Source organism: Chiroxiphia lanceolata, chromosome 1 (assembly GCF_009829145.1).
Source record: "Chiroxiphia lanceolata isolate bChiLan1 chromosome 1, bChiLan1.pri, whole genome shotgun sequence".
In the NCBI taxonomy this organism is placed as follows: Eukaryota; Metazoa; Chordata; class Aves; order Passeriformes; family Pipridae; genus Chiroxiphia; species Chiroxiphia lanceolata.
The window spans coordinates 34570074-34592693 of NC_045637.1; the positions used below are offsets into that span (position 1 = coordinate 34570074).

The following is a 22620-nucleotide window of genomic DNA, read 5'->3' on the forward strand; positions in this document are numbered from 1 at the left end:
TTGTAGTTACTGATATTTGTGGTCAGGCCACACTGTGGCCCACAGCAGACTAAAAGCCTACTGTGTCCTGCTAACTGAGCTCTGGGGATGATGACCCAGGAGTTCCCAGATGTATTTACGTTCCTGTGTACTGACTTTCAGGGAGGATATTTTTACTCAGTGGCTTTTTTCCATGTATCTTCTATTGTGGCACTGATATCTTGTGATTTTGCCAGTGCGTTTTCCCAAAGAGAAACTAATGATCAGGTGGGGGGAAAGAACAATGAGCAAATGTTCTATTTTAATACGGAATTTTGAATTTGCCTATGGGCAAAGAATTCAAACAGATTCAGATAGTTATTTCAAAGTATTTTGACTTTGTCACTTCACATTTAAAACTATTACATATAGAGGCATATAAGTTTAGAGAGAAGAATAATGTTTAAGGATGGTTAATGTCATAATGCATATATTAGCCAAACATAAATGCATTAGCTTATACATAAATACAGAATCCTTGCCAAAAGGCTGCTGAAAGGTGACACTGAAATAAAGCAGCAGATGCTGAGAAATGAGACCTCTGTGAATGAGAGTGAGAAGGAAATCTGGTTTAGTCTTTGTTCATGGCTTTGATCCTGTGTTCAAACGATGCTTTCACAATTTTGGATGAATGTTTATATCATTTTAAAAGCAGGATGTAGTAGAGGAACTAGAACTTTTGGGGAAAAAATGTGAACTTAAAGAATGAAATTACATAGAAAGGCACAGTACAACTCCCTTCTTCCTCTACCATGTAAACTATGTGAGTATCTTATGTCTCCTTATTGCCTGATACTTCTGTAGCAGTAGGAAAAAAAAAGGCTTAAAACCAGAGGTATAGGTCTTATGAAGCAATTACAGGCATTAAATATGTCTTTGCATATACCATATCTCATCTTATTGCTGCTAGGCTACCACAGCCCTGTATACATTCCTAACAAAGTATCCTGGTGTTTAATAATCTGGTATGTCTTGCTTGTAAATAACTCAGAAAAAGAGATATCTTTGATGATTAGCTGATGAATTATCTGCCTTTAGATATTTCTTGCTTGGGGCTAGAGTACAGCACTTAGAGCACCGAGCTGCAGAATGAGTGGTTGCTCAAAGCTGCCCAGAGCCTGTGGTGCTTGAGTGAGGGGTTCCAGCCTGGCTGGCTCCAGAGTGGAGGAAAGGGCTGGCTCCTCTCTGCCTCTGGAGGAAGCCCTCACTGCTTTCCTCAAACCTCAGCCCATATGAAGGTCCTGTGCTGACTCTGAAAGCTTCCTGCATCATCCCTCTTACTTCTGGCCCACTAGACAAATTCCTAGCACAGTCTGATGTGTTGCAAGTTTGGGAATTAGAGCCTCTTCCTGTCCTTGCCTCCTATTTTGTCACTTAGCATTTATCAATATGATCTCCAGAGGTTACTGGTATGTATAAAAAGAAAACCTGTTTTAGCTTCTCCTTGTGTCTTTTATGCTTTATCTTCTTCAGTTTTGTTTAAATTTTTATTCTTTACACTCCTTATGTATAAAAAGTGAAACTTTTTACACTTCAGTTTCTTTTTCAAAATTAGAGGCTTTCTGTGTGTACTTGCATAGGAGACAGACATAAATAACTGAGAGTCAGTTCCACTTTTTAGATGCTTGCCTAGCTTTTTTAGACACACTTAGGCATTGGGCTTTTGCTTGCGAAGGAAAGTCTAATTTTGAACACAACTGTTAAAATTATCTAAAGTAGATTCACTGTAACTTACCTCCTGAGACTTGGCATCTTCTAAAATGAAACAGTAAGCCCTATAGAACCACCACTATGACAAATATAGGTGGCATGGGCTTTATCTTACTACTAGGTACCCAGAGGGGAGCTCATGTTTATAGGCATGGTGCTGGATTCAGCTCTGCAATGAGCATAGAATGTCAGAAGCCTTCTCTGCCCTACCCTTTGCAGGTGTCCTTATCACTTGTTGCTTCTGACTGATGCAAGCCCCATTCACTACCTCTCTGTGTCTGGTGGCAGCCAACTGAACCCACGGCTGCCACTACCCTGGCCCCACTGTGGATCATGGATCTGCTCCCTGGACGGGAGCACATGGCAGAGGGAAGACTGTAGAATAATGTGACCTCAGTGAGGAAAGGCAGTCCTTTCTTCTCTGACATGTACAATTTTAATACTGATAGCTCTCACCCCTAAATTTAACCATTATTTCTAACACTGTCTTTCTCTTTGCTTCCTTTCCTTTTCCTCTATTACTTTGTACCTCCCTGGCATATAAAGTTCCTTTATTTCATTCATGAACGTGTAGGTAGCTAGCTCTTTCCTGGAGACCTACAAATGTTAAGGTGGATATAGCTCAACAGTATCTGGCTGTGGTTAAGCTCATTTCTTTTACTAAATGAGCTCTTTAGTTTAGGATTTGCTGTTATAAGTGCTCTCTCTGACATCTCAAATAAAAATAATAAGCTGTTCTCTCCCAGCAGTGAGCTGCCCTTGGGAGTTCATTAGGACACTAGCTTGGTGAGGGTCCCTGGGGAGTGATACTTCTTGTCCTTTCGCTTTATGCTTCCCAGTGCTCACACTCCAGGAGAACCTAAAGCCCATTAGCCTCCTAATGCACATCCTGTTTTGCTTACTGCTTTATTAATACTGGGCTGGGAATGAAGAGCAGATGTTGCCCAAAAACGGCAGCAGCATGAGGGAAAATGGGAAGGAAGACAAGGGTGTCAATTTATTGCATTCGTGACATTTCATCAAGTGGAAAACCTGGCTAGAAATGTGAAAAACTGAAGGGAAAGCAGAGCTATAAACTCATGCCACCCTTCAGCTGAGCTCTTTCCTCTGTGGCCTGAAATAGACTGGGCTGAGGTACCTCACTGGACATCACCAGCTCCCTGAACTAGCAAGGACACGTAAAGCCTCAAAACTATCACCAACTAAAGCGTGACCTTAAAAAAGATGGCACCTTGGTAGCTCTATTACCTTCTCTTCCGAAACTGATCAGCTCATGAGACCAAGCTGTGAGTTAAGGTCCTGCTCTTCCCCTCTGCTAATGGTTACCATTTCTCTGCCAGGAGGCTGTGTCCCTCAAAGAACAGCAGCCAAGAGGGCTGTGCGAGAGCTCACCACTGCAGCAGAGGCAGCCCATGAGGGAAGGAGGTTGTCAGCCAAGAACTTAGGAACTCTTAAGATGGAGGGCCTGATTTCACTAGTCCTGACTTTATGTCTTTCACTAACAGATAAATCAAAAATAGGATGTCAGCCCTTGTCCTTAATCTGGCAAATTGGGAATTACGTTCTTTTGCAGTTGTAGCCATAAACAGACTGGTTTGCAACACCAATTGACTGCTTCGTGCTTGAGGGATACCATGTACTTTAAATTCACTATGGTGAAAATTTAAAAGCAGAAGGTTTGCATAGTAAGTCTTATACATATTTGTATTTTATTGCAAACTTGAGTACCATTGTTGCACCTTCTGTAATCAACTTGTTAAGTGAAGAGAGTAATAAATAAGGGGCAGGATGCTCATACCAACTGCAGACTACAAATACTCTCTTTGCTTGGCTAACCTGTTATTCAGATCCAAAAGTAAGCAGGGAAGTCAAGCATTTTAGAAGCTGTAGTCAGCTGGAGTAATTTCCCAAAACAAACATCTTCATGTAGTCCTAAGAATAATTTTATCTCTTGACAGGTTTGCCACTGTGGAAAGAATAGAAATTGTGCCTGTTTACAGGCTGTAGTGTTTGCAAATGTTGTGAAGGCTGGGAATGCTGTGCTCTTATATTTTCCCAGGGGATTGGAGAACGCTTTGGTGTATCTATGGTTATTCTGCAATCTCATGAAAATTGTTGTTGATTTTATACAACAATGGTTAGGAATCCTTGTCATAGGAAAAGATTCCAAAACTGATGTAAAAATCATAGAATCAGAATCATAGAATTGTTGAGGTTGGAAAAGACCTTTAAGATCATCAAGTCCAACTGTTAACCCAGCACTGCCAAGTCCACCATGAAACCATGTCCCAAAAGGCCACATCTACACGTCTTTTAAATCCCTCCAGGAATGGTGACTCCACCACTTCCCTGAGCAGTCTATTCCAATGCTTGACAATCCTTCTGGCGAAGCAATTTTTCATAATATCCAGTCTAAACCTCCCCTTGTGCAACTTGAGGCCATTTCCTCTTATCCTATCACTTGTTACTCGGGAGAAGAGACCCACCCCCACCTGGCTACAGCCTCCTTTCAGGTAGTTGTAGAGAGTGATAAGGTCTCCCCTAAGCCTCCTTTTTTTCCAGGCTGAACACTGCCAGCTCCCTCAGCTGCTTCTCATAAGACTTGTGCTCCACGCCCTTCACTAGATCTGTTGTCCTCTGGACATGCTCCAGCACCTCAATGTTTTTCTCGTAGTGACGGGCCCCGAAGCAGACACAGTACTCGAGGTGCAGACTCACCAGTGTTGAATACAGGGGGATGATCAGCACCCTGGTCCTGCTAGCCACACTATTCCTGATACAAGCCAGGATGCCACTGGCCTTCTTGGCCATGTGGGCACACTGCCCACTCATGTTTTTCTGGCTGTCAACCAGCACCCCCAGGTCCTTTTCTGTCAGGTGGCTTTCCAGCCACTCTGGCCCAGGCCTGTAGTGCTGCATGGGGTTGTTGTGAACCAAGGGTTGAACCTAGCAGTCAGGTGCCATACACGTGATCCATTAGACTTACAAACTGCAGTTACTGGTTCATGTACTAGTTCAAGTGCAATGGAGTTAATGAAGTTTAATGGGATACTGCCTACCAGGTGAATTACACGTATGTTCTTAGGGATGGCTCAGTGAGATGACTAAGTTGAATTAAAAGCTTGTCCTTGTTGAAATGGGTTATCCTCTCTTCCTCCTTCCCTGTGGACCTCCTCTCTCTTTTTCCCTTTATTTTTTTTTCCAAGTTCTTGTGCTCACATCCTTGGTGAAGTGAATCAGCTCATAAAACTGGCAAAACATGTTTTTCGGTTTTCGGTTGGTTTTTTTTTTTTTTTTTTTTTTTTTTCCTTGGATTGGTTTTCTGCTGCCTCAGTGAGTTTATTCAGCTTACTGAGCACTGAGGTGAGTGCCAGAGCTGCAGTGAAGGAAGCTGTGGCCATGGGGGACTGACAGTGGAAGAAGAAGGAGAGAGGAGCTCCAGTAACAACAAGCCGTGGGATGATGAAATAGAAGAAATTGTGTTAAGGACCTTATGTAGAAAGAAAGAATCACTGAGAAAAAGTTTTTCAAGAATCCTTGAAAACCTAACTGAATTGAAGAAAATACAAAAACTACAGGCCTAGACAAGCACTAAACTTGGGGCACATTATCAACAGGAGAAATGTGGTTGAAAACCAAAGGAAAAAAACCTTATTGTTTTGGCTGTGTTGAGTTTGAGCTGTTTGAGTTACAAGCAAGTACAAAGTGTTATTAAAATACTTCTTGATAGTAGCTTAATAAAATTTGAAAATGGTATCCTATAAGACCATCTTATTGATCAAGACTATAAATAAGTAAACAAATGTGGTAAGTCTTAAACACTTTTTTTAAGGAGTAGAAACAAATCAAAGTTAAATCCTCTACCCTGCCAGAAAAGCACTAGTTATTCAGAAATGTGTAGAATATTATACTTCTTTGGTGTATTCCTTGGTATTATTTTATGGAAAAACTTCGGGTAAAAAGAGGAATACCTCAATAGTTCACCCTCTATCAAGCCACAACAAATATAATAATTTGCAGGATTATCTAGACTTATCTTAGTACTAGGGCTTTAAAAAATGGACTTCAGAGGAAAACAAACCAGTGCAATTCAAGACACTCCACAAACCGAGAGCAGGGGATTAGGAGGAAATTATATGAGGAGGAAACTCCAAACTACTTTTCCCAGTTTTCACGTGTGCTTCCCACTTTTGCAGATGGTTTACATTGGACACAAGACCCCGGACAAAAAGGATCATCGAGTGGTCCGGCTATCTATTTTTCTTAAAATAAAAATTTAAAAAAATCATCCCTTAGTTCTTTCTTCTCACTTTTCAGCAGACGCTGTAACTGAGGTCCTGTCTTCCGAATATTTCATTGCCTGTTACACAAAGCGATGCACCACCATCCTAAGCATCCTAAACACCGCCCGGAGCTGCCAACCGTGGTGCTCCAAGGACTTTCTCAACCACGGGCGCCGAGTTGCAAGCACTCGGCAGCTCCACGGTTGAGCAAAGGCACCGACCGGGCAGCCCCCCCAAAGCGGGTGCCGCCGCCGGGCTCACCCTCCCGCCAGGGCTCCGGAGACTCTGGCGAGGGGTTGTAGCCCGGTTACTGCGGGCCGCCGCTCTACCCTGTCGGTGCACGGCGCGAGGGGTCCGGGGTCGCTCCCTGCGCGGGGGCCGGGGGAGGTCGGAGGGCACGGGAGCACCCGGCGGTATCGCCCGGGCCGGCGCTGCCGCGGGCGCGCCTGCGCTCCGCCGCGCCGGCCGAGAGGCGGAGGCGGCCCGGGGGGACCCGGCGTTGGGTGACAGGCGGGGCGGGGGCGCAGGGCCCGGGCTGGCCGCCCCCCCGCCCCCGTGCCGCACGCTCGGTGAGTAGCCCCGTCGTTCTCTTTCGCGGCGGCCGGGAGGAAGGATCCCGGAGCGCCCCGCCGGCTCCGCTGCCCGCCCGCTGCCCACCCGCTGCGGGTGGGAAGGGATCCGCCGCCGGGGCGCGGTTGCCCGGGTGCCGCTGCTTCCCCCGCCCGCCCCTCCGCGCGGCCGCAACGAGCAGGCGGCGGCGGGGAGACAAAAGCGGACAAAGGAGGCAAAAGGCGTGTTCCGCTGCCGGGGTAGGGATGTCTGGGCACTGCTCTGCGCTCGGCGGTCCCGGGTGGCAACCGCGCCAGCTGGGGCGGCGGGGTCGGTGCCGGGGTGCCGGCTCTCGGGGTGCCCGCCGCCGCTGCCCGGCTCCAGCTTTGTTACCCTTCCCTCCGCCCGCCGCCGCTCCCCGGGCCGCCGAGTTGTAGCTGAGTATTTATTTCAGTGCATTTATTTTTAGGCTGGAAAATAAAAGGCTTGGCACGGCGACCTTTGGCTGTCGCATCCGGCGCCAAATAAAAGGGTCGCGCTCTGGCCGAGGCCGCCCCAGCTCTTATGTAAATCCATGTGCCGTCCCCAAGGACGCGCGGTTCCCGGGGCGCTGCCGTGACCCACCCCCGCGGGGACGGGGACGACGGGCGCTCCCAGGAGCTCAGCGCAGACCGCGGGGTCGAGCGGGCAGAGGCCGGGGAGGCGGGGAGGGACGGGATCGCTGGGGCCGGCGCCGTTGACCTCCAGTGCTTGCTCTCCACCCCGCAGATCGGCAGCAATCCCCCGGACCTCTGTCACCAGCGTCGGCGGCGAGGAAAGCGGAGGATGCGGGCGGCGGAGCGGGCGGCGCTGCCCCGCGGCGGGCTGGCTGTCCGCGGGGCCCCGGCGGGCGGCTGCTGAGCCCGGCGGCTCTGGCATGCGGCGGCTGGGAGCGGGAGCCGCCGGCAGCGCGGGCGCCCCGGCGGGCGGGCGGCCCCTCGAGCGAGACTGAGGGTGGATGGAGCCACAAAGGACTTCGGCTGACACGTGCGGCGGGCCGGCTGGCGGCCGCGGCTAGGGCCACCCCCCTCCCCTGCCTCCTCCCCTCCTCGCTATGCTGCGCGCCCGCCGGGCCCCTCAGCGCGCTCGACGCACGGCGGCGATGGAGCCGGCCGGGCTCCTGTGAGGCCGCCGCCGGACCCAGCATGGCCTCGGCGGGGACCCCGGCGCAGCGGCGCCCCGGGGCGGAGCGGCCGGCGGCGGGGGGCCGGGCGGAGGCGCCGCGGTGCCGCAGTCTGCCCGCGCTCGGCTCCCCCTGGTGGCCGGGGGGGGCGGCGGCGGCGGCCCGGGCCCCGCGGCGGGACCGGCTCCCGAGGCCAAGCGGGGCGGGGGCGCCGCAGCCGTGGCCGGGGCTGCCCAGCCGCCCGGCGCCGGCAGCGGGAGCTTCCCCCGAGGGACGGAGCTTGGCCAGCCGGCGGCGCCCGGCCGAGGGGTGTCCCCGGCCCCTCGGCTGCTGCTGCTGCCGCCGCCGCCGGCGCTGCTGCTGGCGGGCCCCCCGGGCAGAGAGTGCCTGCGGGCAGTGCTGGCGGACTCTCGCTTCTTCCTGGTGTGCATGTGCTTCCTGACCTTCATCCAGTCCCTCATGGTCTCCGGCTACCTGAGCAGCGTTATCACCACCATCGAGCGGAGATACAGCCTCAAGAGCTCGGAGTCGGGGCTGCTAGTCAGCTGCTTCGACATCGGGAGCCTGGTGGTGGTGGTCTTCATCAGCTACTTCGGGGGGCGCGGGCGGAGGCCGCTCTGGCTGGCCGTAGGGGGGCTTTTCATCGCCCTGGGGGCTTCGCTCTTCTCCTTACCTCACTTCATCTCTCCGCCGTACCAGATCCAGGAACTGAACTCCTCCGTCAGTAACGAGGGCTTGTGCGTGGCTGGCAATGGCACCGCCAAAGAGCAGTGGGACTCGCCGGCCTGTTTCAAGGACTCTGGTGGAAATGACCACTCTCTCTATGTAGCTTTATTCATTTGTGCCCAAATCCTCATTGGCATGGGCTCGACACCCATCTATACCTTGGGACCAACCTACTTAGATGACAATGTCAAGAAAGAAAACGCCTCGCTTTACCTAGGTAAGGCATCTAAGTACTAGGGTGCTTCGAATGCTGAACCCCAGATCTTTCTGACGGACCAGTTGCCGGTACTTCTGCCCTGGTCCTGCGGAACGTCTGTGCTAAGCTTTCCTTCTGAAGTGAACTTTTGAAGTAAAATTGCCATGCTTTCCTATTTGAAAATGTTTTGTGGACTGGTGAACAGTTAGTAACGGGTGAAGCTAATGCAGTGTGCGTAAAAGCAGCTGTGCTCACACCCTCCAGCACGGGGGATGGGACAGCAGAGAGCTTCTCTAATGCTTTTCAGCACTTGGTGTTAGACGGGGATTTTTTCAGAAAGAAGTGTTAAAATTTGCCGTGCTCCTTCGACTTTTTTAGCTAACACGAAAGCTGTATATTTCTGCATTTTGTTTAATGCCTTTAGCCTAGAGTCTCTATAATGTTAATGTTCAAAAAGCACTTTGAGAGATTCTTGGCATACTTCGTTTTACTTTTCCAGCATTCATTTGTCTTTAACTAGCAATGAATTTTGACTGGCATTGATACATCATCTGGCATCTCAGAAAGAGTTAAAAACCCATTGATAAACCACCAAGTAAAACCTTCAGGGTTAAAAGCTCAGATGGGGGAGCTCAAGGGGCACAACAAAGTAAGAGTCCAGTCTGGTACATTTTATTCTCATGGCTTTCGGCAGGTACAGACAGGTCTACCTGATAGTCTTCCCTGGTGGGAGGAAGGGGTATCTCAGATAACTGGCTACTAAACTTTATTGGTGTTTGACCACGATAGTGAACACCATACGTTTTTGTTAGTTTGAGTAATATGTAATAAGATTGGCTGCTCTTTGACTTTGCATTAGTATCTTACATGATGATGATGAAGAATCTGTAAGATTCTGTAAGGTACTAATTCTATAAGAATCATGTACCCCTTCAAATTGTTTTCAAACAAAGAGAGGCACTTATGGGGTGAGAGAGCTGCCAAGGGGTTTTGGATGCTCAGCATTACCATTTGCAGTTCAGTTTACTTTGGCTTTACAAGAGCCTTGGAGATAGTAATTCCATGTAAAGTAGACATGCATGAAAGTAGTACTCTTGGGCTGTGTGTGTGTAACTACTTTATTAAGCAAACGTTAGTGATCCAGATCAGTATTTTTATTCCTTATGACCTATTCTTTGGCAATTTGACTATTCCCTGAACTGTTTTAAAGCCATGCACAGTCTGTGCAGTGCCTTGAGAAAGCCTGAGGCACTGCTGGTTTTCGGAAGGAGGGAGAGGTATTTACAGCATTGCTGATCTGCCTGATGAAGTATTTGACAAAGTGTTTTCCCTCTCTCGTCCCCTCTGAGGAAGGTTAAGTGGTATGGAAATTTAGATTAACCTAGCAGCTTTATTGGCAGTATGAAAAAGCAAAGCATCTCCTTACTGAGATTAGTAATTGTTATTTGGAACAGCAGAGAGGCGGCTGAAACTTGCAAGTAGGTGATTTCACACAGTCCTCAAAAACATGGGAAAAGAAAGGAGATGGAAAGGCTGCAGGTGGGGAATGAAGGGTAAAAGAGGTGAAGGGTGTGAGAGAAGGAAGTCTTCACCAGAGGGGGAAGCAAGGTCAGTGGAGGGAAATTCTCACTGTGCAGGAAAAACGATAGCTACCACTAACATGCTTCTAGCACAGGAAATCATAGTGAAGTGACTCAGGTAAGTTTTAGTTGCAGCAAAGATCAGCCTTAAAGTTAACAAAGGTAAAAGACACCAGCAGCTGTTGGTAGACTGTATATGACCCTGTACCCGCCAGGCACTGAAGGCAGCTTTGATCTATACTGGGAGTATCCTTGTAGAGTTGAAGTTCATTTTTAGTGATTCAGAAGAGTAAAGATGACTACACTCAGCTACAGCGTACATGGAAAATTTATGGCTGTGATTTGATTGTGACCACAGGGAGAATTAAAATGAACACAAAGCATGTTTAAACATTGAGTAGAAATGTATCATCACCTCCTTTCAGTCTTTAAGCTACTCATGGCTAGAAGGAATGTTGCCTGCTGTTGGAAATCTTGGTATTATCTTTTTTAAATAGTGTGGAATTCTGAGGAAACCTTTAACTTGTTAATGTTTGAATATTTTCCTCACTTCAGACTTAGGCCAGTGACTTTTTGAGGGGCAGGAGTAAAATCTGAGTTTGTGGGGGAAAAGGAAAAAGAGCATGTTGTTTGTTTGGCACATAGATGTGAGCAAACCTGTTTTTGTTGGAACTTCTCAGTGGTTTGGAATGTTTTGTGTCCTAGAGGAGAGGGATTTGTGGGCAGTGTACAGACCAGCCAGCTGCAGGAATGGGATAGAGGTGGACAGGGCATGGCTCTGCAGGCCAGCCACCTCACATCCTGTGTTATGCAATGCCTGTTTCTCCAGGCAGTATGATTTTATTACTGGGATAGACTATGCAAGTGATGTCAAAATGTAAAATGTATATGTGCATGTAGGCATGAGCTAACAAAAAGTCTTGGCATGGGCCGTTGGGAGTTGAAATTTTGAAAAGAGAAGAAAACCAGTGAAACAGATCCTATTCACATGGATACAAGTGTCTGAGTGAGGACAATTCATAAAAAAAGCATCCTCTAACACAAAACAGAAGGTCACTAACATGTTTGTTCATAATCATGCTGGTATTGCATTCTAAATTTTCTTCCAAAGAAAAATAAATATATATATTTATCTATAAGCATGCACCAGATAAATGTTTCTCCAAGCTGCAGAAACGAGAAGCTTTTTGACTGTGCAACTGTGCCCACTAATAGTAGGTCAGTAAAGCCCCCCTGAGTATCACTAATCCTGATTCTGCAAAAACTCACCTTATGTGGCTGTGGAAGCTATCTTATTTATTTTCCAAGTTAATCCTGCTCAGGGCTTGAGTGGCAATAGCATATCCTCTTAAGTGTAGGCATGCCAGCTCAATGTGGACAGCTGTTTTAACATTCCTGGCTGGAAGTCCTGCTCTCAAAAAACATATTTGATGCTTATATGTAGTCTCTTGGCTGCCTACACTTAAGTCCATCTGTCAGAGTGGCATGGTGCCAGTTTACAAGGTGCTATGTCGTTTTTAGTAGGACAAAGGTGCCAAGCAGGGATATGATTTGGGCTGCCTGCATAGCAACGTGTGAGGTCTTCCGTGGGATGTTTCTTCCTTGTGAAGGCACTGCCACCTCCAGGTTCTCCTGCCCCTTAAACCTGATGGTACTTTGGTGCCCGGATGCTAACTTTGAGAAAATGTATGACATCAGGCTTGGAAACAAATCGTGATTGTAACAGGTGCCTAGGAAATATAAGAACTGGTTCCCTTAATCACAGATAATCCAAAAGGGAAGTTACACACTTTATGTAAAAACTGGGCAGTCACTAAGTGGTCTTTGTCTTCTCCAAAGTCTCTCCTTTCTGTAAACAGCTGTACTGTGGCATATCTGTTGTCAGGGCCTGATGTGTGCGGTTTCTTCTTTTAATTATTTATTCAATTAAATTAATTGCAGTTCAATTTGTAGTTGAATTGGACTTCATGAGTTTTGTTTTGTACTCTTGAAGGTGTTTCTGTTTCTCGTAAAATTTTACCACTTTAAGCACAGACTATTTTTTCTGAACACTGTGTGGTTTTTGTAAGGATCCAGTAATTTGTCATGAATGTGAGTTTACTGGATTTTTAAAAGCGGTTCCTTAATATTGTGTGGCACTTAGAAGTTTTACTAGTGGCATTACATTGCTGGAATAATTTTTAAATGTTTTTCTTCTTTTGAAAGTGGATATTGTAATAAAAAAGGAATTTACCTCAAAAATTCATACATAGAAAGGCAATATTAGGTTTTACAGAAATATTGCATTAATGAAAATATTCAGGAATGGCTTTCATCAGTACCCCCCCAAAATGAGTAGTGGATGAATTAGTCATTGTACTAAGGATGTTTTATTTCTGTTTTCAGGATACTATATGCTGGTTAGGATATGATATGAGAAAGGTGTCTAAATCAGTTTAATTTCATACAGACTGCCCATAGTTTTGGTGACAAACTGTAATTCCAAAATACAGAGATAAAGGCTTTATGAGAGAATGAATGAAAAACTGGATAAACCTGTGCAAATGGGCTTGGTACAGATAATGGCTTGAGAGCCAGGAAAGTAAAATAATTTCCTAAGGTTTTTTCCACTAGTCTAAATATTTAGACTAGTTTCAAACATATTTTAGACTTCTGCTTTGTTTTCATGGGGATCATTTGTTGGTTGCTGTTTCTAGTATTAGGTGAACCGTTTCACTGTGACTATATTCTGTTTGTGAAACACCTTCTTACCAGTGTTTTACAGATGGATGCTCTGCGTACCTCTCATATCTTTTACAAACTTCCCCAAAGCCTTTATATATATATACACATACATATATATATGTATGTATGTATGGTGAGTTTATTTGTTGTATTTCTGGTGAAATCTACCGCTATATCCACATCCCACTTGGAAGGAGAGGGCAGGAGGAATAGCTTCACATACTCAATCAGAAACCTACCACCTCTGCCTTCTGGGTCCCAGGGCAGAGTCCATCTGCCTAACAAACTGGATCTCTGTAACGTGCCATTGCTTGGATGTTGGCACAGGAAACTGGATTTTTATGCTACTTTGATTGATTTGTTTTGGTCTGGCCACTTCTGGGGTTATGGATGTCATCGGAGGACAGGAACTGGAGCCTGCAGAGTGCATCAGGTCGTCTGTATGGATGCTACAAGATCACCGAGGTTTTCCAAGACAGGATCAACTTTATAGCTGAGCAGGAGGGACCATCTAGAAGCAGTGAAACAGCTGATCAGCGTTTCATTTTATTCTTACCATTCAGCCTATGACCACTTGTGGTTCACATGGAATATGCTTCCCGCTTCCTGATATCCAAAAGGGCTAGTTTCCTAGGGGGCTTTCTCAGCATTGATCCCTATATTTGGTAAACCCTACAGAAATAGTGCATTTATTTTTACAGCATGCCTGTGAGGAGGCAGAATTTTATGAATCAAAAATTGAAGCAAAAGGGCATGTTCACCAATATTTTTTATTACTTGCTCTATTTTCCTTGCAAAGAGGAAGCATACTGAGCTTATTTCTCAAATACAGGATTTTAGTTTACCCAGAAGCTAACACTGAGACTTGACCCATCAGCAGTCTTTTTTTTTGTACAAACACATGCTTATTTTGTTTGCACATTCAGCTGGGTAGCACTAGCATGAGGCTGACCTCAGTGTACTCGGCTGGATGTAGAGAGCATCTTGGGATGCAGGTGAAGTGACTGCAGGTCTGTTTGTGCATATGAATTATAGTGCTTTCTCACAGAGATGATTTAGCACTCAGAAGATACGGTATTGTGCTTCCCTGGCCTTCTGTAGAATCTTTTGTTAAATGCTGATCAGGCAGCAGGCATGGTTCCTAGTAATTACTTCAAGTAGCACTGCAGTTTTATTACCCTTACTTATAGCTGAGGAAATAGAAAGATAAATTTTAATTTTCTTCTCCACTTTTGTTTCCTACTCCATGGGTGGACTGATATTTTTTTCATACTCTAATCCTAGATATAATTTTCTAGAGCATTTAGAGAAAATGTTGGTTTTTTTTTTTGTCGATGCAAGCAGTGTCTACATACAATGGGTATGTCAGGGGTGGGGGCAGCCATAGCTCTGAAGTTTTCTGCCTGTGGGATTTAATGTCGTGAGTGATACACCTTCACTTGTTCTGCCATTGTTGTGTCCCTTAAGGGTGCTTTCTGCATCTCTCCTGTTGTGTCCTTGCCATGAGCTCTGGCATTGTTCACAAGCAGCTGTATTGACAAAAGCATCACTTGCAGTAACTAGCAAAATGCACTTCGCCTTTCTTAGGAGCGAGAAGAGACTTAGGCACACACTTCCTTGATTGTCTCTTTCCTTTTATATTAAAGGACAAAAACTGGGTTGGATTCGGGGTTCTAAAACTCAGTTGTTTTCCTTGCTTAGCATTTGTCAAAATGGTTAGCATTTTGTTTCTGAGGCTGACAGTGCCCTTTTCACCTGCTTGAGCTTGGGAATAGTGTTTTCTTGGAGAGCAGCTCCCTTCTCTGTTGAGCTCTGCTGCAGGGGTTGTTTTGGGCAGACAGGTGTCTCCACCTGCTGTGGTCCCAGAGCAGCTTGGAATCCTAGACATGAAAGTGGCCTTTAAGTAACAGCTTGTTTGTACCTTCTGTCGGGAACTGAAGGCTTGGGATCTAGTGTCTGATTACCTGGGGGGCTGGAAACTTTAGCTGTCTGCTTTCCCTGACTGTTTTCTAAAGAGTCACTGTAACTACTCCTATTGCAGGTGGATTAGAGATGCTTTGTGTTTCATCCATTTTTCCTTAACTTTCATTCGGTGGCCACCTCACCTGGGAGGACTTAATTGCTGTGAAAGTGCTTATTCAGTGAAAAGAGAAGGGACTGGATTTCTCTCTACCATCATTCAAAAATACATCGGCTTCTGTTTCGACTGTGCAGGGAGCACAGGCAATTATATAAATGACCTGCTGTTTCATCCTGAAGGCCAGCATCTAAAAATTCTGATTTTTAAAGTAGATGAATGGAATTAATTCATGGATTTTAAAAGAATGGAAAAGTAGCTCAATCATATTAGACTGTTAAGTCTCATGCTCTCTTTTTAGTTCTATTAAGTCTTTTTTACCCTCATAGCACTTTTAAAACCGTTGTTTCATGTGAAGAATTAACTCAGTTTTCCTTTTTGTTGTTTTAACATGCCTTTCCTATTTATTTTGAAAACAGTTGAGAAGTTACCATGCAAAAATGGCACATATTTCAGCTGGTCCCCTCTGGCAGTTGTTGCCTCTCTTGACTATAAGGGTCGAAGTAAGTGCTAGCACTGACTTGACTGCTGATGGATTGAGCATTGTCACGTGGACTTCGAGGGCAGGGCAAGCCAGTTGCTTGCCTTCCTATGAATTGTCTCCAGAGCTGTCAGAATTTGAGCTCCAAGTCCAAGGGTGCCTCTGCAACCCCCATCAGCAGCTACAGGGATGGTGGGACTCATTAGGGCTGTAATTGTAAAGTGCTGAAACAGCACAGTTGGAAGAGGGCAAGGTTTTCCCTGGGGAACCTCTAGAAGTAAGGGTTCTGCACAGGGAGCAAAAAGCTCTACTGGCATTCTGATTCTTGGTGTCCATGCTTTTAGTCAAGCACCTTGGTGCTTTTGAAACTCAGTTGGACAGCCTGGGTACATGTGCTGGAGCTAGCAAAGTTATGACAGCAGACAACTCTGCAGTGGGCATGTAGGCTAATTTCAGCTGAGTCAGCCAAATCCATACCCCAGCTCTTCCAAAGTGCCCGGAAAAAAATTAAACATTTCCTGTGATCAGGAAGAATATATCAGTGCCTGGCAGCATGGAGATGTAAAGGCTCTGTCCTGCATTGCCACTGAACAGTTGGGAGTTTGGGCATCTGTTACGCTGTCACAAGGCCAGAAATTCAGACACGCTGCACAGCATTAAGGGGGTAGTGAATGAACCTGGGTCTGTCCACTTCTCTTCTGCCACAAGGAATTTGTCCTTACCTGAGAAATCAGGAAGTGTGAACACAAAAACTAGAGTGCTATTTTATGCTGCCATTAGACCCAATAGTCTAATCTGAAAGCACTAACCCTCATGTAGGTAAACAGCTTACTTGGCAGGAAATACAAATTACTCCAGTGAAAAGCATTATGCTCTGGTATGAATTACATTTTATGGTGAGTTTGGAGGAGATACAGTTGGAAAAAATATATATATTTTTCCTTGTAATTTGAACAAGCAGATACAAAAATTGTTCAAAGAAAAACAAACATGAACTGTGTTGTGTGAAGTATGTAAAGCAGTACTGCGTGTCCACTAACTGTATGCTCCTGGGCCGTTCCTAGATTCTCTTCCCCATTTTCAATACAGGTTCCTTTTCATCAGCTTGCTTCCTTTTCATTAGCTTGCCACGATATTTTTTTGAGTGCCCTCACTTTTTTTCTTGCTTATATGGACCTTAACACTTTACTTGCATTGCACCATGCACAGTAGGAACTCAATCTGAGGTCCTTCTGCACTTATCTTTGATGATTACCAGGTTAGAATAAAATCTTCAAGAGTGTCTCAGCATTGATTTTCTTAAAATCCAGTGGTGCTCTGAAACCAGCTTCCAGCTCTTCAGTTGTTTGAATTAGCAAGCTTTCGTAGATAGCGGAATACTTTCCATATTCAGGCAACTTCTTGAAGTGACAAAAATTACATCCTGGAAGGGTTTTCCTATGATTGTACCCTTTTCTTTCTGTATTAATTAAACCTGTCCTCTAGAGTTAGAGTATTTTGGATAGTTCCCATATATTAGTTGAGTGTATTCTTCTGGTATCTTCTGATTTGCTGTTTCATACTTAAGTTGTAGTTTACCCCAGTGTTTGTCATCAGTTTGTTCACAGCTGTTGACTTAAAGTGTCATGTAAGCACTCGAAGGTGCTGGTGTGCTCCTGAAGTCAGGAGCTTTCAATCACACCTTGGTTCCTACTTCTACTTTTTTCAGTATCTGGTTATATTAAATTCTGAATACCCAACCTCCCAGAAGTAATTTTAAGTACTGTATTTTGTAGATAACTCAAGTAGACAGGGAAATAGTTGTGACCACTACTAACCTGTGATTACTCAAACAGAATGTGTCAAGCAACCCTTATTTCCTTCAGCAAATATCTAAAGGAAATACTCTGGAGATACTATCTGATGTTACTGTGTGTTAAGCTTTCCGTGTACTTAAAGAGAAATTGTTGCATTCAGCTGAGCTGTTGACACAGTAAATTTTGCTATGTATAATACAATTGAAAACACTACCTTTTCCATGAAAGGTCCCAAAGAGATCAGCTTATAGGCTTGAAGGTCAAACCCGTGTGAAATTTATGAGCAGAATACCTTAAGGATTCTGTTTAGGTGGGAATTTTCAGCTGAACTAAAACTGGGGAATGTGAAGGAGAAGAGGAGGTTTAGTGCAGCAGTGTGGGACTGGCAGTGTCTCTTTTGTGTAGTCTAAGGTGGTGAGAGACAAAGCTAGAGTGAGTTCTGAGTGGAGCCCATGGGAAGGGCTGAAAATGCTGCTGTTAAGTGTCTGTAGAGTACAGGAAAGTCCCTGACAAGGCTGGGGAGTTTTGACAATGCAGAGAACAGAGAAGCTTTGCTTCTGCCCATGCTTTTCTTCCTCCCAGAACAGCATTTTCCACTTTTGCTTGGTGTGCCTCTCCATGTCATTCATTGATCCCTGCCATTTCAGTAGCTAGAGTTTAAAAAATAGTAGCATAACAATTTTTCACTTTGTGATTTTTAATCTAAAATTATGTTTGTGTTTGTTACTTCATCCCAGTGAGTAAAAAAAGATTTAATGGAGAATGTAACCTTCTAGAGTGCAAATAGTTTCAGTAATAATCCTTCCATTTAAAAAAGGTAAAAAATTTGCTACATAGTCTTAGAGTCTGTAATTTCTGTAAACATGATGGGCAGTGTATATCAACTTGATTTAATACAGCTGTCTAGTGACAGAAATAGTGAAAGTATCCCTAGGGAAATTTTATAGTCACAGGAGGAAATAGATAGCACATGAGCTTTTTGAGTCTGCAGTATAGTAGTGCTGATACACACCAATTTAGGTATTTATCTGGTAAGTTATATAATTGGCCTAAAACAAGAATTTCAGAAAACTATGTTTCTTCTGCAAAGAGCATGGCTGAAGGAAAGAAGTGGGATTTTGGAACTGTCTGAAACAAGTAAGTGTTAGTTTCTTACCACATCTGCATTGTATTGCTGTAGGAATATTAGTCCTGTCACACAACGAGAGTAAAAAGACTGAACTCAGCACTACATCACTGTAATGTAATGCCATACTGTAAATAATTTTTCAAAAGCATAGCTGAGGACTGAATTGATGCTTGAAGGAAGAGCTCTACTCTAAGTTATAGCTCCTAAGTAGCAATTGTACAATTTTGATATGTGGAAGCTCTATATATTCACTGACCTCAGTGACTGAATAGTTTAATGGGATTGTGGTTATAATGTCAAAGTTAGAGCTGGCTGGTGTAAATTTCTTTAACTGCAGAAGCAAAGTAGGCAATAGTATCCATGTGTTTACTCCCGTGGCTTCTCTAGAAGTTCTGGGAGAAGGAAGATTAATTAGCACCTCTCAGAGAGTACCCTCTGCATTTAGGAGTGAGTACCTCTTGTGACTGAACCTATGGAGAACTATTAAAAAAGACCTTTCCTCATTAGCCTTTGCTTCTGGTCTTAATGTTTGTTAGCAATTGATTTTTGGTTAGATGTGGTCACTTATTTTGCTTATTGAGTTATGGGTAATTGCACTAGCTTTGGACACTCAGAAGCAAGTAGGACACAGCAAATAGGGAGGCATTTGGCCTTTAAAGGCAAAATAAAAAAAGTGGCTAAGGCAACTGTCCCCATATGTTTGTAATAATTAAAAGTAGATAGCCTTCTATGAGAAATGAGGTAAAACTGATTGACTACAATTGACCAGGCCAGCTAGTGGGAAATAACTTGAAAAAGGCTTTTAACCCCAGTGAGTCAGAAGCGTTGGGTATGTATATGCCTTCTCAGCCTCCATAAGGATAAGAGATTCAATTTACCGGAGAAAAATAGAGGACTGTATGAACTAATACAATTTTAAGTGTTCCTACACTGTCATTAAAACAGCTATTACTCCTTTAGGTAACTAGTAATTTTAAGTATTTGGATAAGGTGAAAGAGAGCTGTTTATGATCACATAGATCTGTAATTAACTTCCCTCCATCTTTATCCCCCTCTTCATCCCCTCTGGGATCCCCACACTCCAAATTTAAATCCTCCATAAAGAAGAGCTTACTGTGGGTCTGATGTAGTGCAATGCTTTGAAGAATACTCCACATTTTAATTCTCAGATTTGTACTGTGTATTTATACTTGAGTATTACAAAGACTGAGGAAGGGATCTATCATATGTCACAGTTTCAGGGTATGTGAGAAATGACATCTCATGTTTTGTCCAAGTTGGCATACTGAAGTCTTTTACTGATGGCAAGGTCAAGGTTGACCATTTTCCTGAGGAGGAGTAGATGTAATGGGTCCAGAAAGTGAGAGGACTGCTGAAGGATCATGGTAGAAGAATTTGATAGCCATGAGGTTTATATTAGCAGGTGGGCATCCTATATTATGAGCCAGCGGCTTTTTGTTTGAATTGAGCCTGAAAGGAAAAAAATAGTGCAGTATATTAGAAATGTAGTAATTTCCCTTGTCTAGTTTTATAAGATGCTCAGATAGTTATTTTGTGGTCTGAGCATTAGAATTTCTCCAAAGTATAACTGCTAAGCATACAACTCTTCTAGCACTGGATTTTTCTCAGTTTTCATGGCTCGTTTGGAGATATTGGAAGAATTAGTAACAGAGCATTAGGAGAGAGGGTAATGTAACCTTTGTGACTGTCGGAGAGTCTCTGGATGCTCTTAGTTGGGACTGCTGTCTGGTGCTTTTCTACTGAATCAGGATACGGAGTGTGAGGAGCAGCATGGTTATTTTTGTATGCAGAGGGCTGAAAAATGATACAACAATTCTACCCTTAATTTAGGCAGTGTTGCACTCCTGTTAAAAAAAAAATCTTGACTTTTTTTCTTTTTTCCCCTAGTATTCTTGAGTAACAAAATGGTGTGGAGCTCAGGAAACTGACAGCTGGTGGATTTCTGATGTGGGAGATTTGACTTGAAGAGTGTATGTCTGGGTGTGATGATATAAGACAGCCTCTTCGTACAACCCCTTGGTGATATGCTGTGTAGTCTTGTTATACGTAGTGCCAAAATAGACAGTAATCCTCTTATGTGGGATTGTGAAGCAAGTAATAATAGAGCACAAGTCAGTACCATCAGTTCAGAGCTGGTTTTTTTGATAAACATATTTGTCATTTGTATCTCCTAGATTCTTTAGTACTTCTTAATCTTTATATTAACTGAGTTGTCTTCTCCAGCTGAAAATGTTCGTGTTTCACAATAGTAATGTAAGCTGCTATCAAGACCTTCCTATCCATCTTTCTAATTGATGCACTTGATTTAAAAAGGCCACAGAGATTTTGAGTTCAACTTATTTACTAATGTAAAAACTTCAGATGAAGAAAAATTGTAAGATCATTTAGTCTGCATAAAACTTTTCAATTGTCTTATGAGGAACCCTGAGAAGATTTGAAACAGAGTTACTGCCTGAAGGCTGTTGATCCCATTTAGAAAACATGAATTTGGCTGCTATGCAGGAAGGCAGACATGATAAGCATGAGGAGAGAAGCAATTAGCTCAACACAAGCACAGTCAGAGCAGAAAGGAAGGTCTGGAGGTGTTTAATTAATACTAATGCTTTTGTGCTTGTGAGGACCAGAGTCATGGTAGGTTACTGCTGCCTTGCTCTTGTGTTTCTCAAGCCTGGTATCTAATGAACATAATATTTAGCAAAGCTTTCAAGAGAAGTTTATAAATCACAACTAACTGGCACATTCCCCCTGAAGGTAATGAGGTACACCTGATACTGAGTGGGAGCAGGATCTGGTCTGTAAAGCTTTTTCATTTTTAAACAGATAATAAGTCCTCTTGGGATTTTTGTACTGCATTTATTTAAGTAATCTGAAGGAATGGAAATGCATGTCATTTATTAAACTTTTCTCAAGTCGCTAAACCAATGAGGGAAAAATAACTGCTTTTTTTTTTCCATTGTGAAAAGAGTTTTGAACAGGTAGAATTTTATTAATATGCATTTGATGGCAAAACTACTTTTGATGGAAAAATGTTTAGCCATCACCATATACTTATTTGCATAGCTTAACATTTGGAGATGCATTTTGCTCTTTAATTCTCAATTTTTATTCATTTCAACTTCCATTCATTCTTGAGTGAAAAATACAAGTAACGTCCCACTTGGTTTGAAAACCACTCTCCAGGTAACTTTGCTTCTGTTTTCGTCTTGTACATCATTCAAGATACAGCTAGACTCCAGCAGGCTGGAGAGGATTACATTTTCCATTTGCTCCTCCTGAGGATACCAGCTCTCTGGCTTCAGGCTTACCTGTTTTGACATTTTATAAATGTTTTCCTGATGAGTTTCAGCAGTGTGTTTTAATAAAAGGATGATCTCTATGATGATTTACTCTTTGTGCAGGAGCACTAATATCCATTTTGACCTGTAATCTGCAAATTTCAGTTTTGTTTAGAGATTGCCTGTGTTTAGGTAGCCCTGTGTCACCTCTTCTATCAATAGTTATCTGTATAAGCAGCTTTATTATTCCATTTTGGGAGCATATTGCCATATCCCATTGCAATTAATTATTGTTGCACGACACTAATTGCCTGTACTGCAGTTTTTGTGGATTAAATTATTCTTATTACACATTACTGTACAGTCCAGGAGTTACCTATCAAGGTAATTAGTCTATACTTTCTCCAAGGAATAAGGGAAAAGTACTGGATTAGAGTCACAGTGTTTGATAATTGTGTCAGAAGAAGAAAGCTGAACAGAAATGTTTGGATTTTCCCATTTTGACACTTCGTTTCTGAGACTCCCCAGCTGAACATTGTTAGTACTGAGGTAGTAGCTTATGTCTTGTACATAGAATCATGGAATCACTCAGAGTGGAAAAGACTTTAAGATCATCGATCCAACTCGTTAACTTAGCACTGCAGTGCTACGTTAGTGTTAACTTGAATTGGGTCTGGAGGCTGTTTTCCCTGAAAACTCTCTTAGTTTTTGGCAGCAGCAGATGCGTTGTCATGTGGCATGCTGCCTGGACAGAGGTCTTTGCACTACTCCTTTCCCTGTTCTGTGGATATATGTTGCTGCACTTCCCTGATGCTGGATTCGAGGGTTTTGTGACTAGGGCATGGATCAGAACTCCAGCTGCTCTGACATAAAACTCCCTCACCATTACTGGC

The 22620-nt window shown here is 43.9% G+C and overlaps 1 protein-coding gene across 1 annotated transcript in view; it reads left to right on the forward strand.

The window, feature by feature from the left end:
• The first annotated feature begins 7476 nt into the window (after positions 1-7476).
• Positions 7477-22620, forward strand: part of SLCO5A1 (solute carrier organic anion transporter family member 5A1) — a 76006-nt gene continuing 60862 nt past the window's right edge. Inside the window, exons 1-2 of the mRNA XM_032678237.1 lie at positions 7477-7521; positions 7744-8665. Of these exons, the coding sequence (XP_032534128.1) occupies positions 7477-7521; positions 7744-8665 (967 nt within the window). The remainder of the gene's footprint in view (positions 7522-7743; positions 8666-22620) is intronic.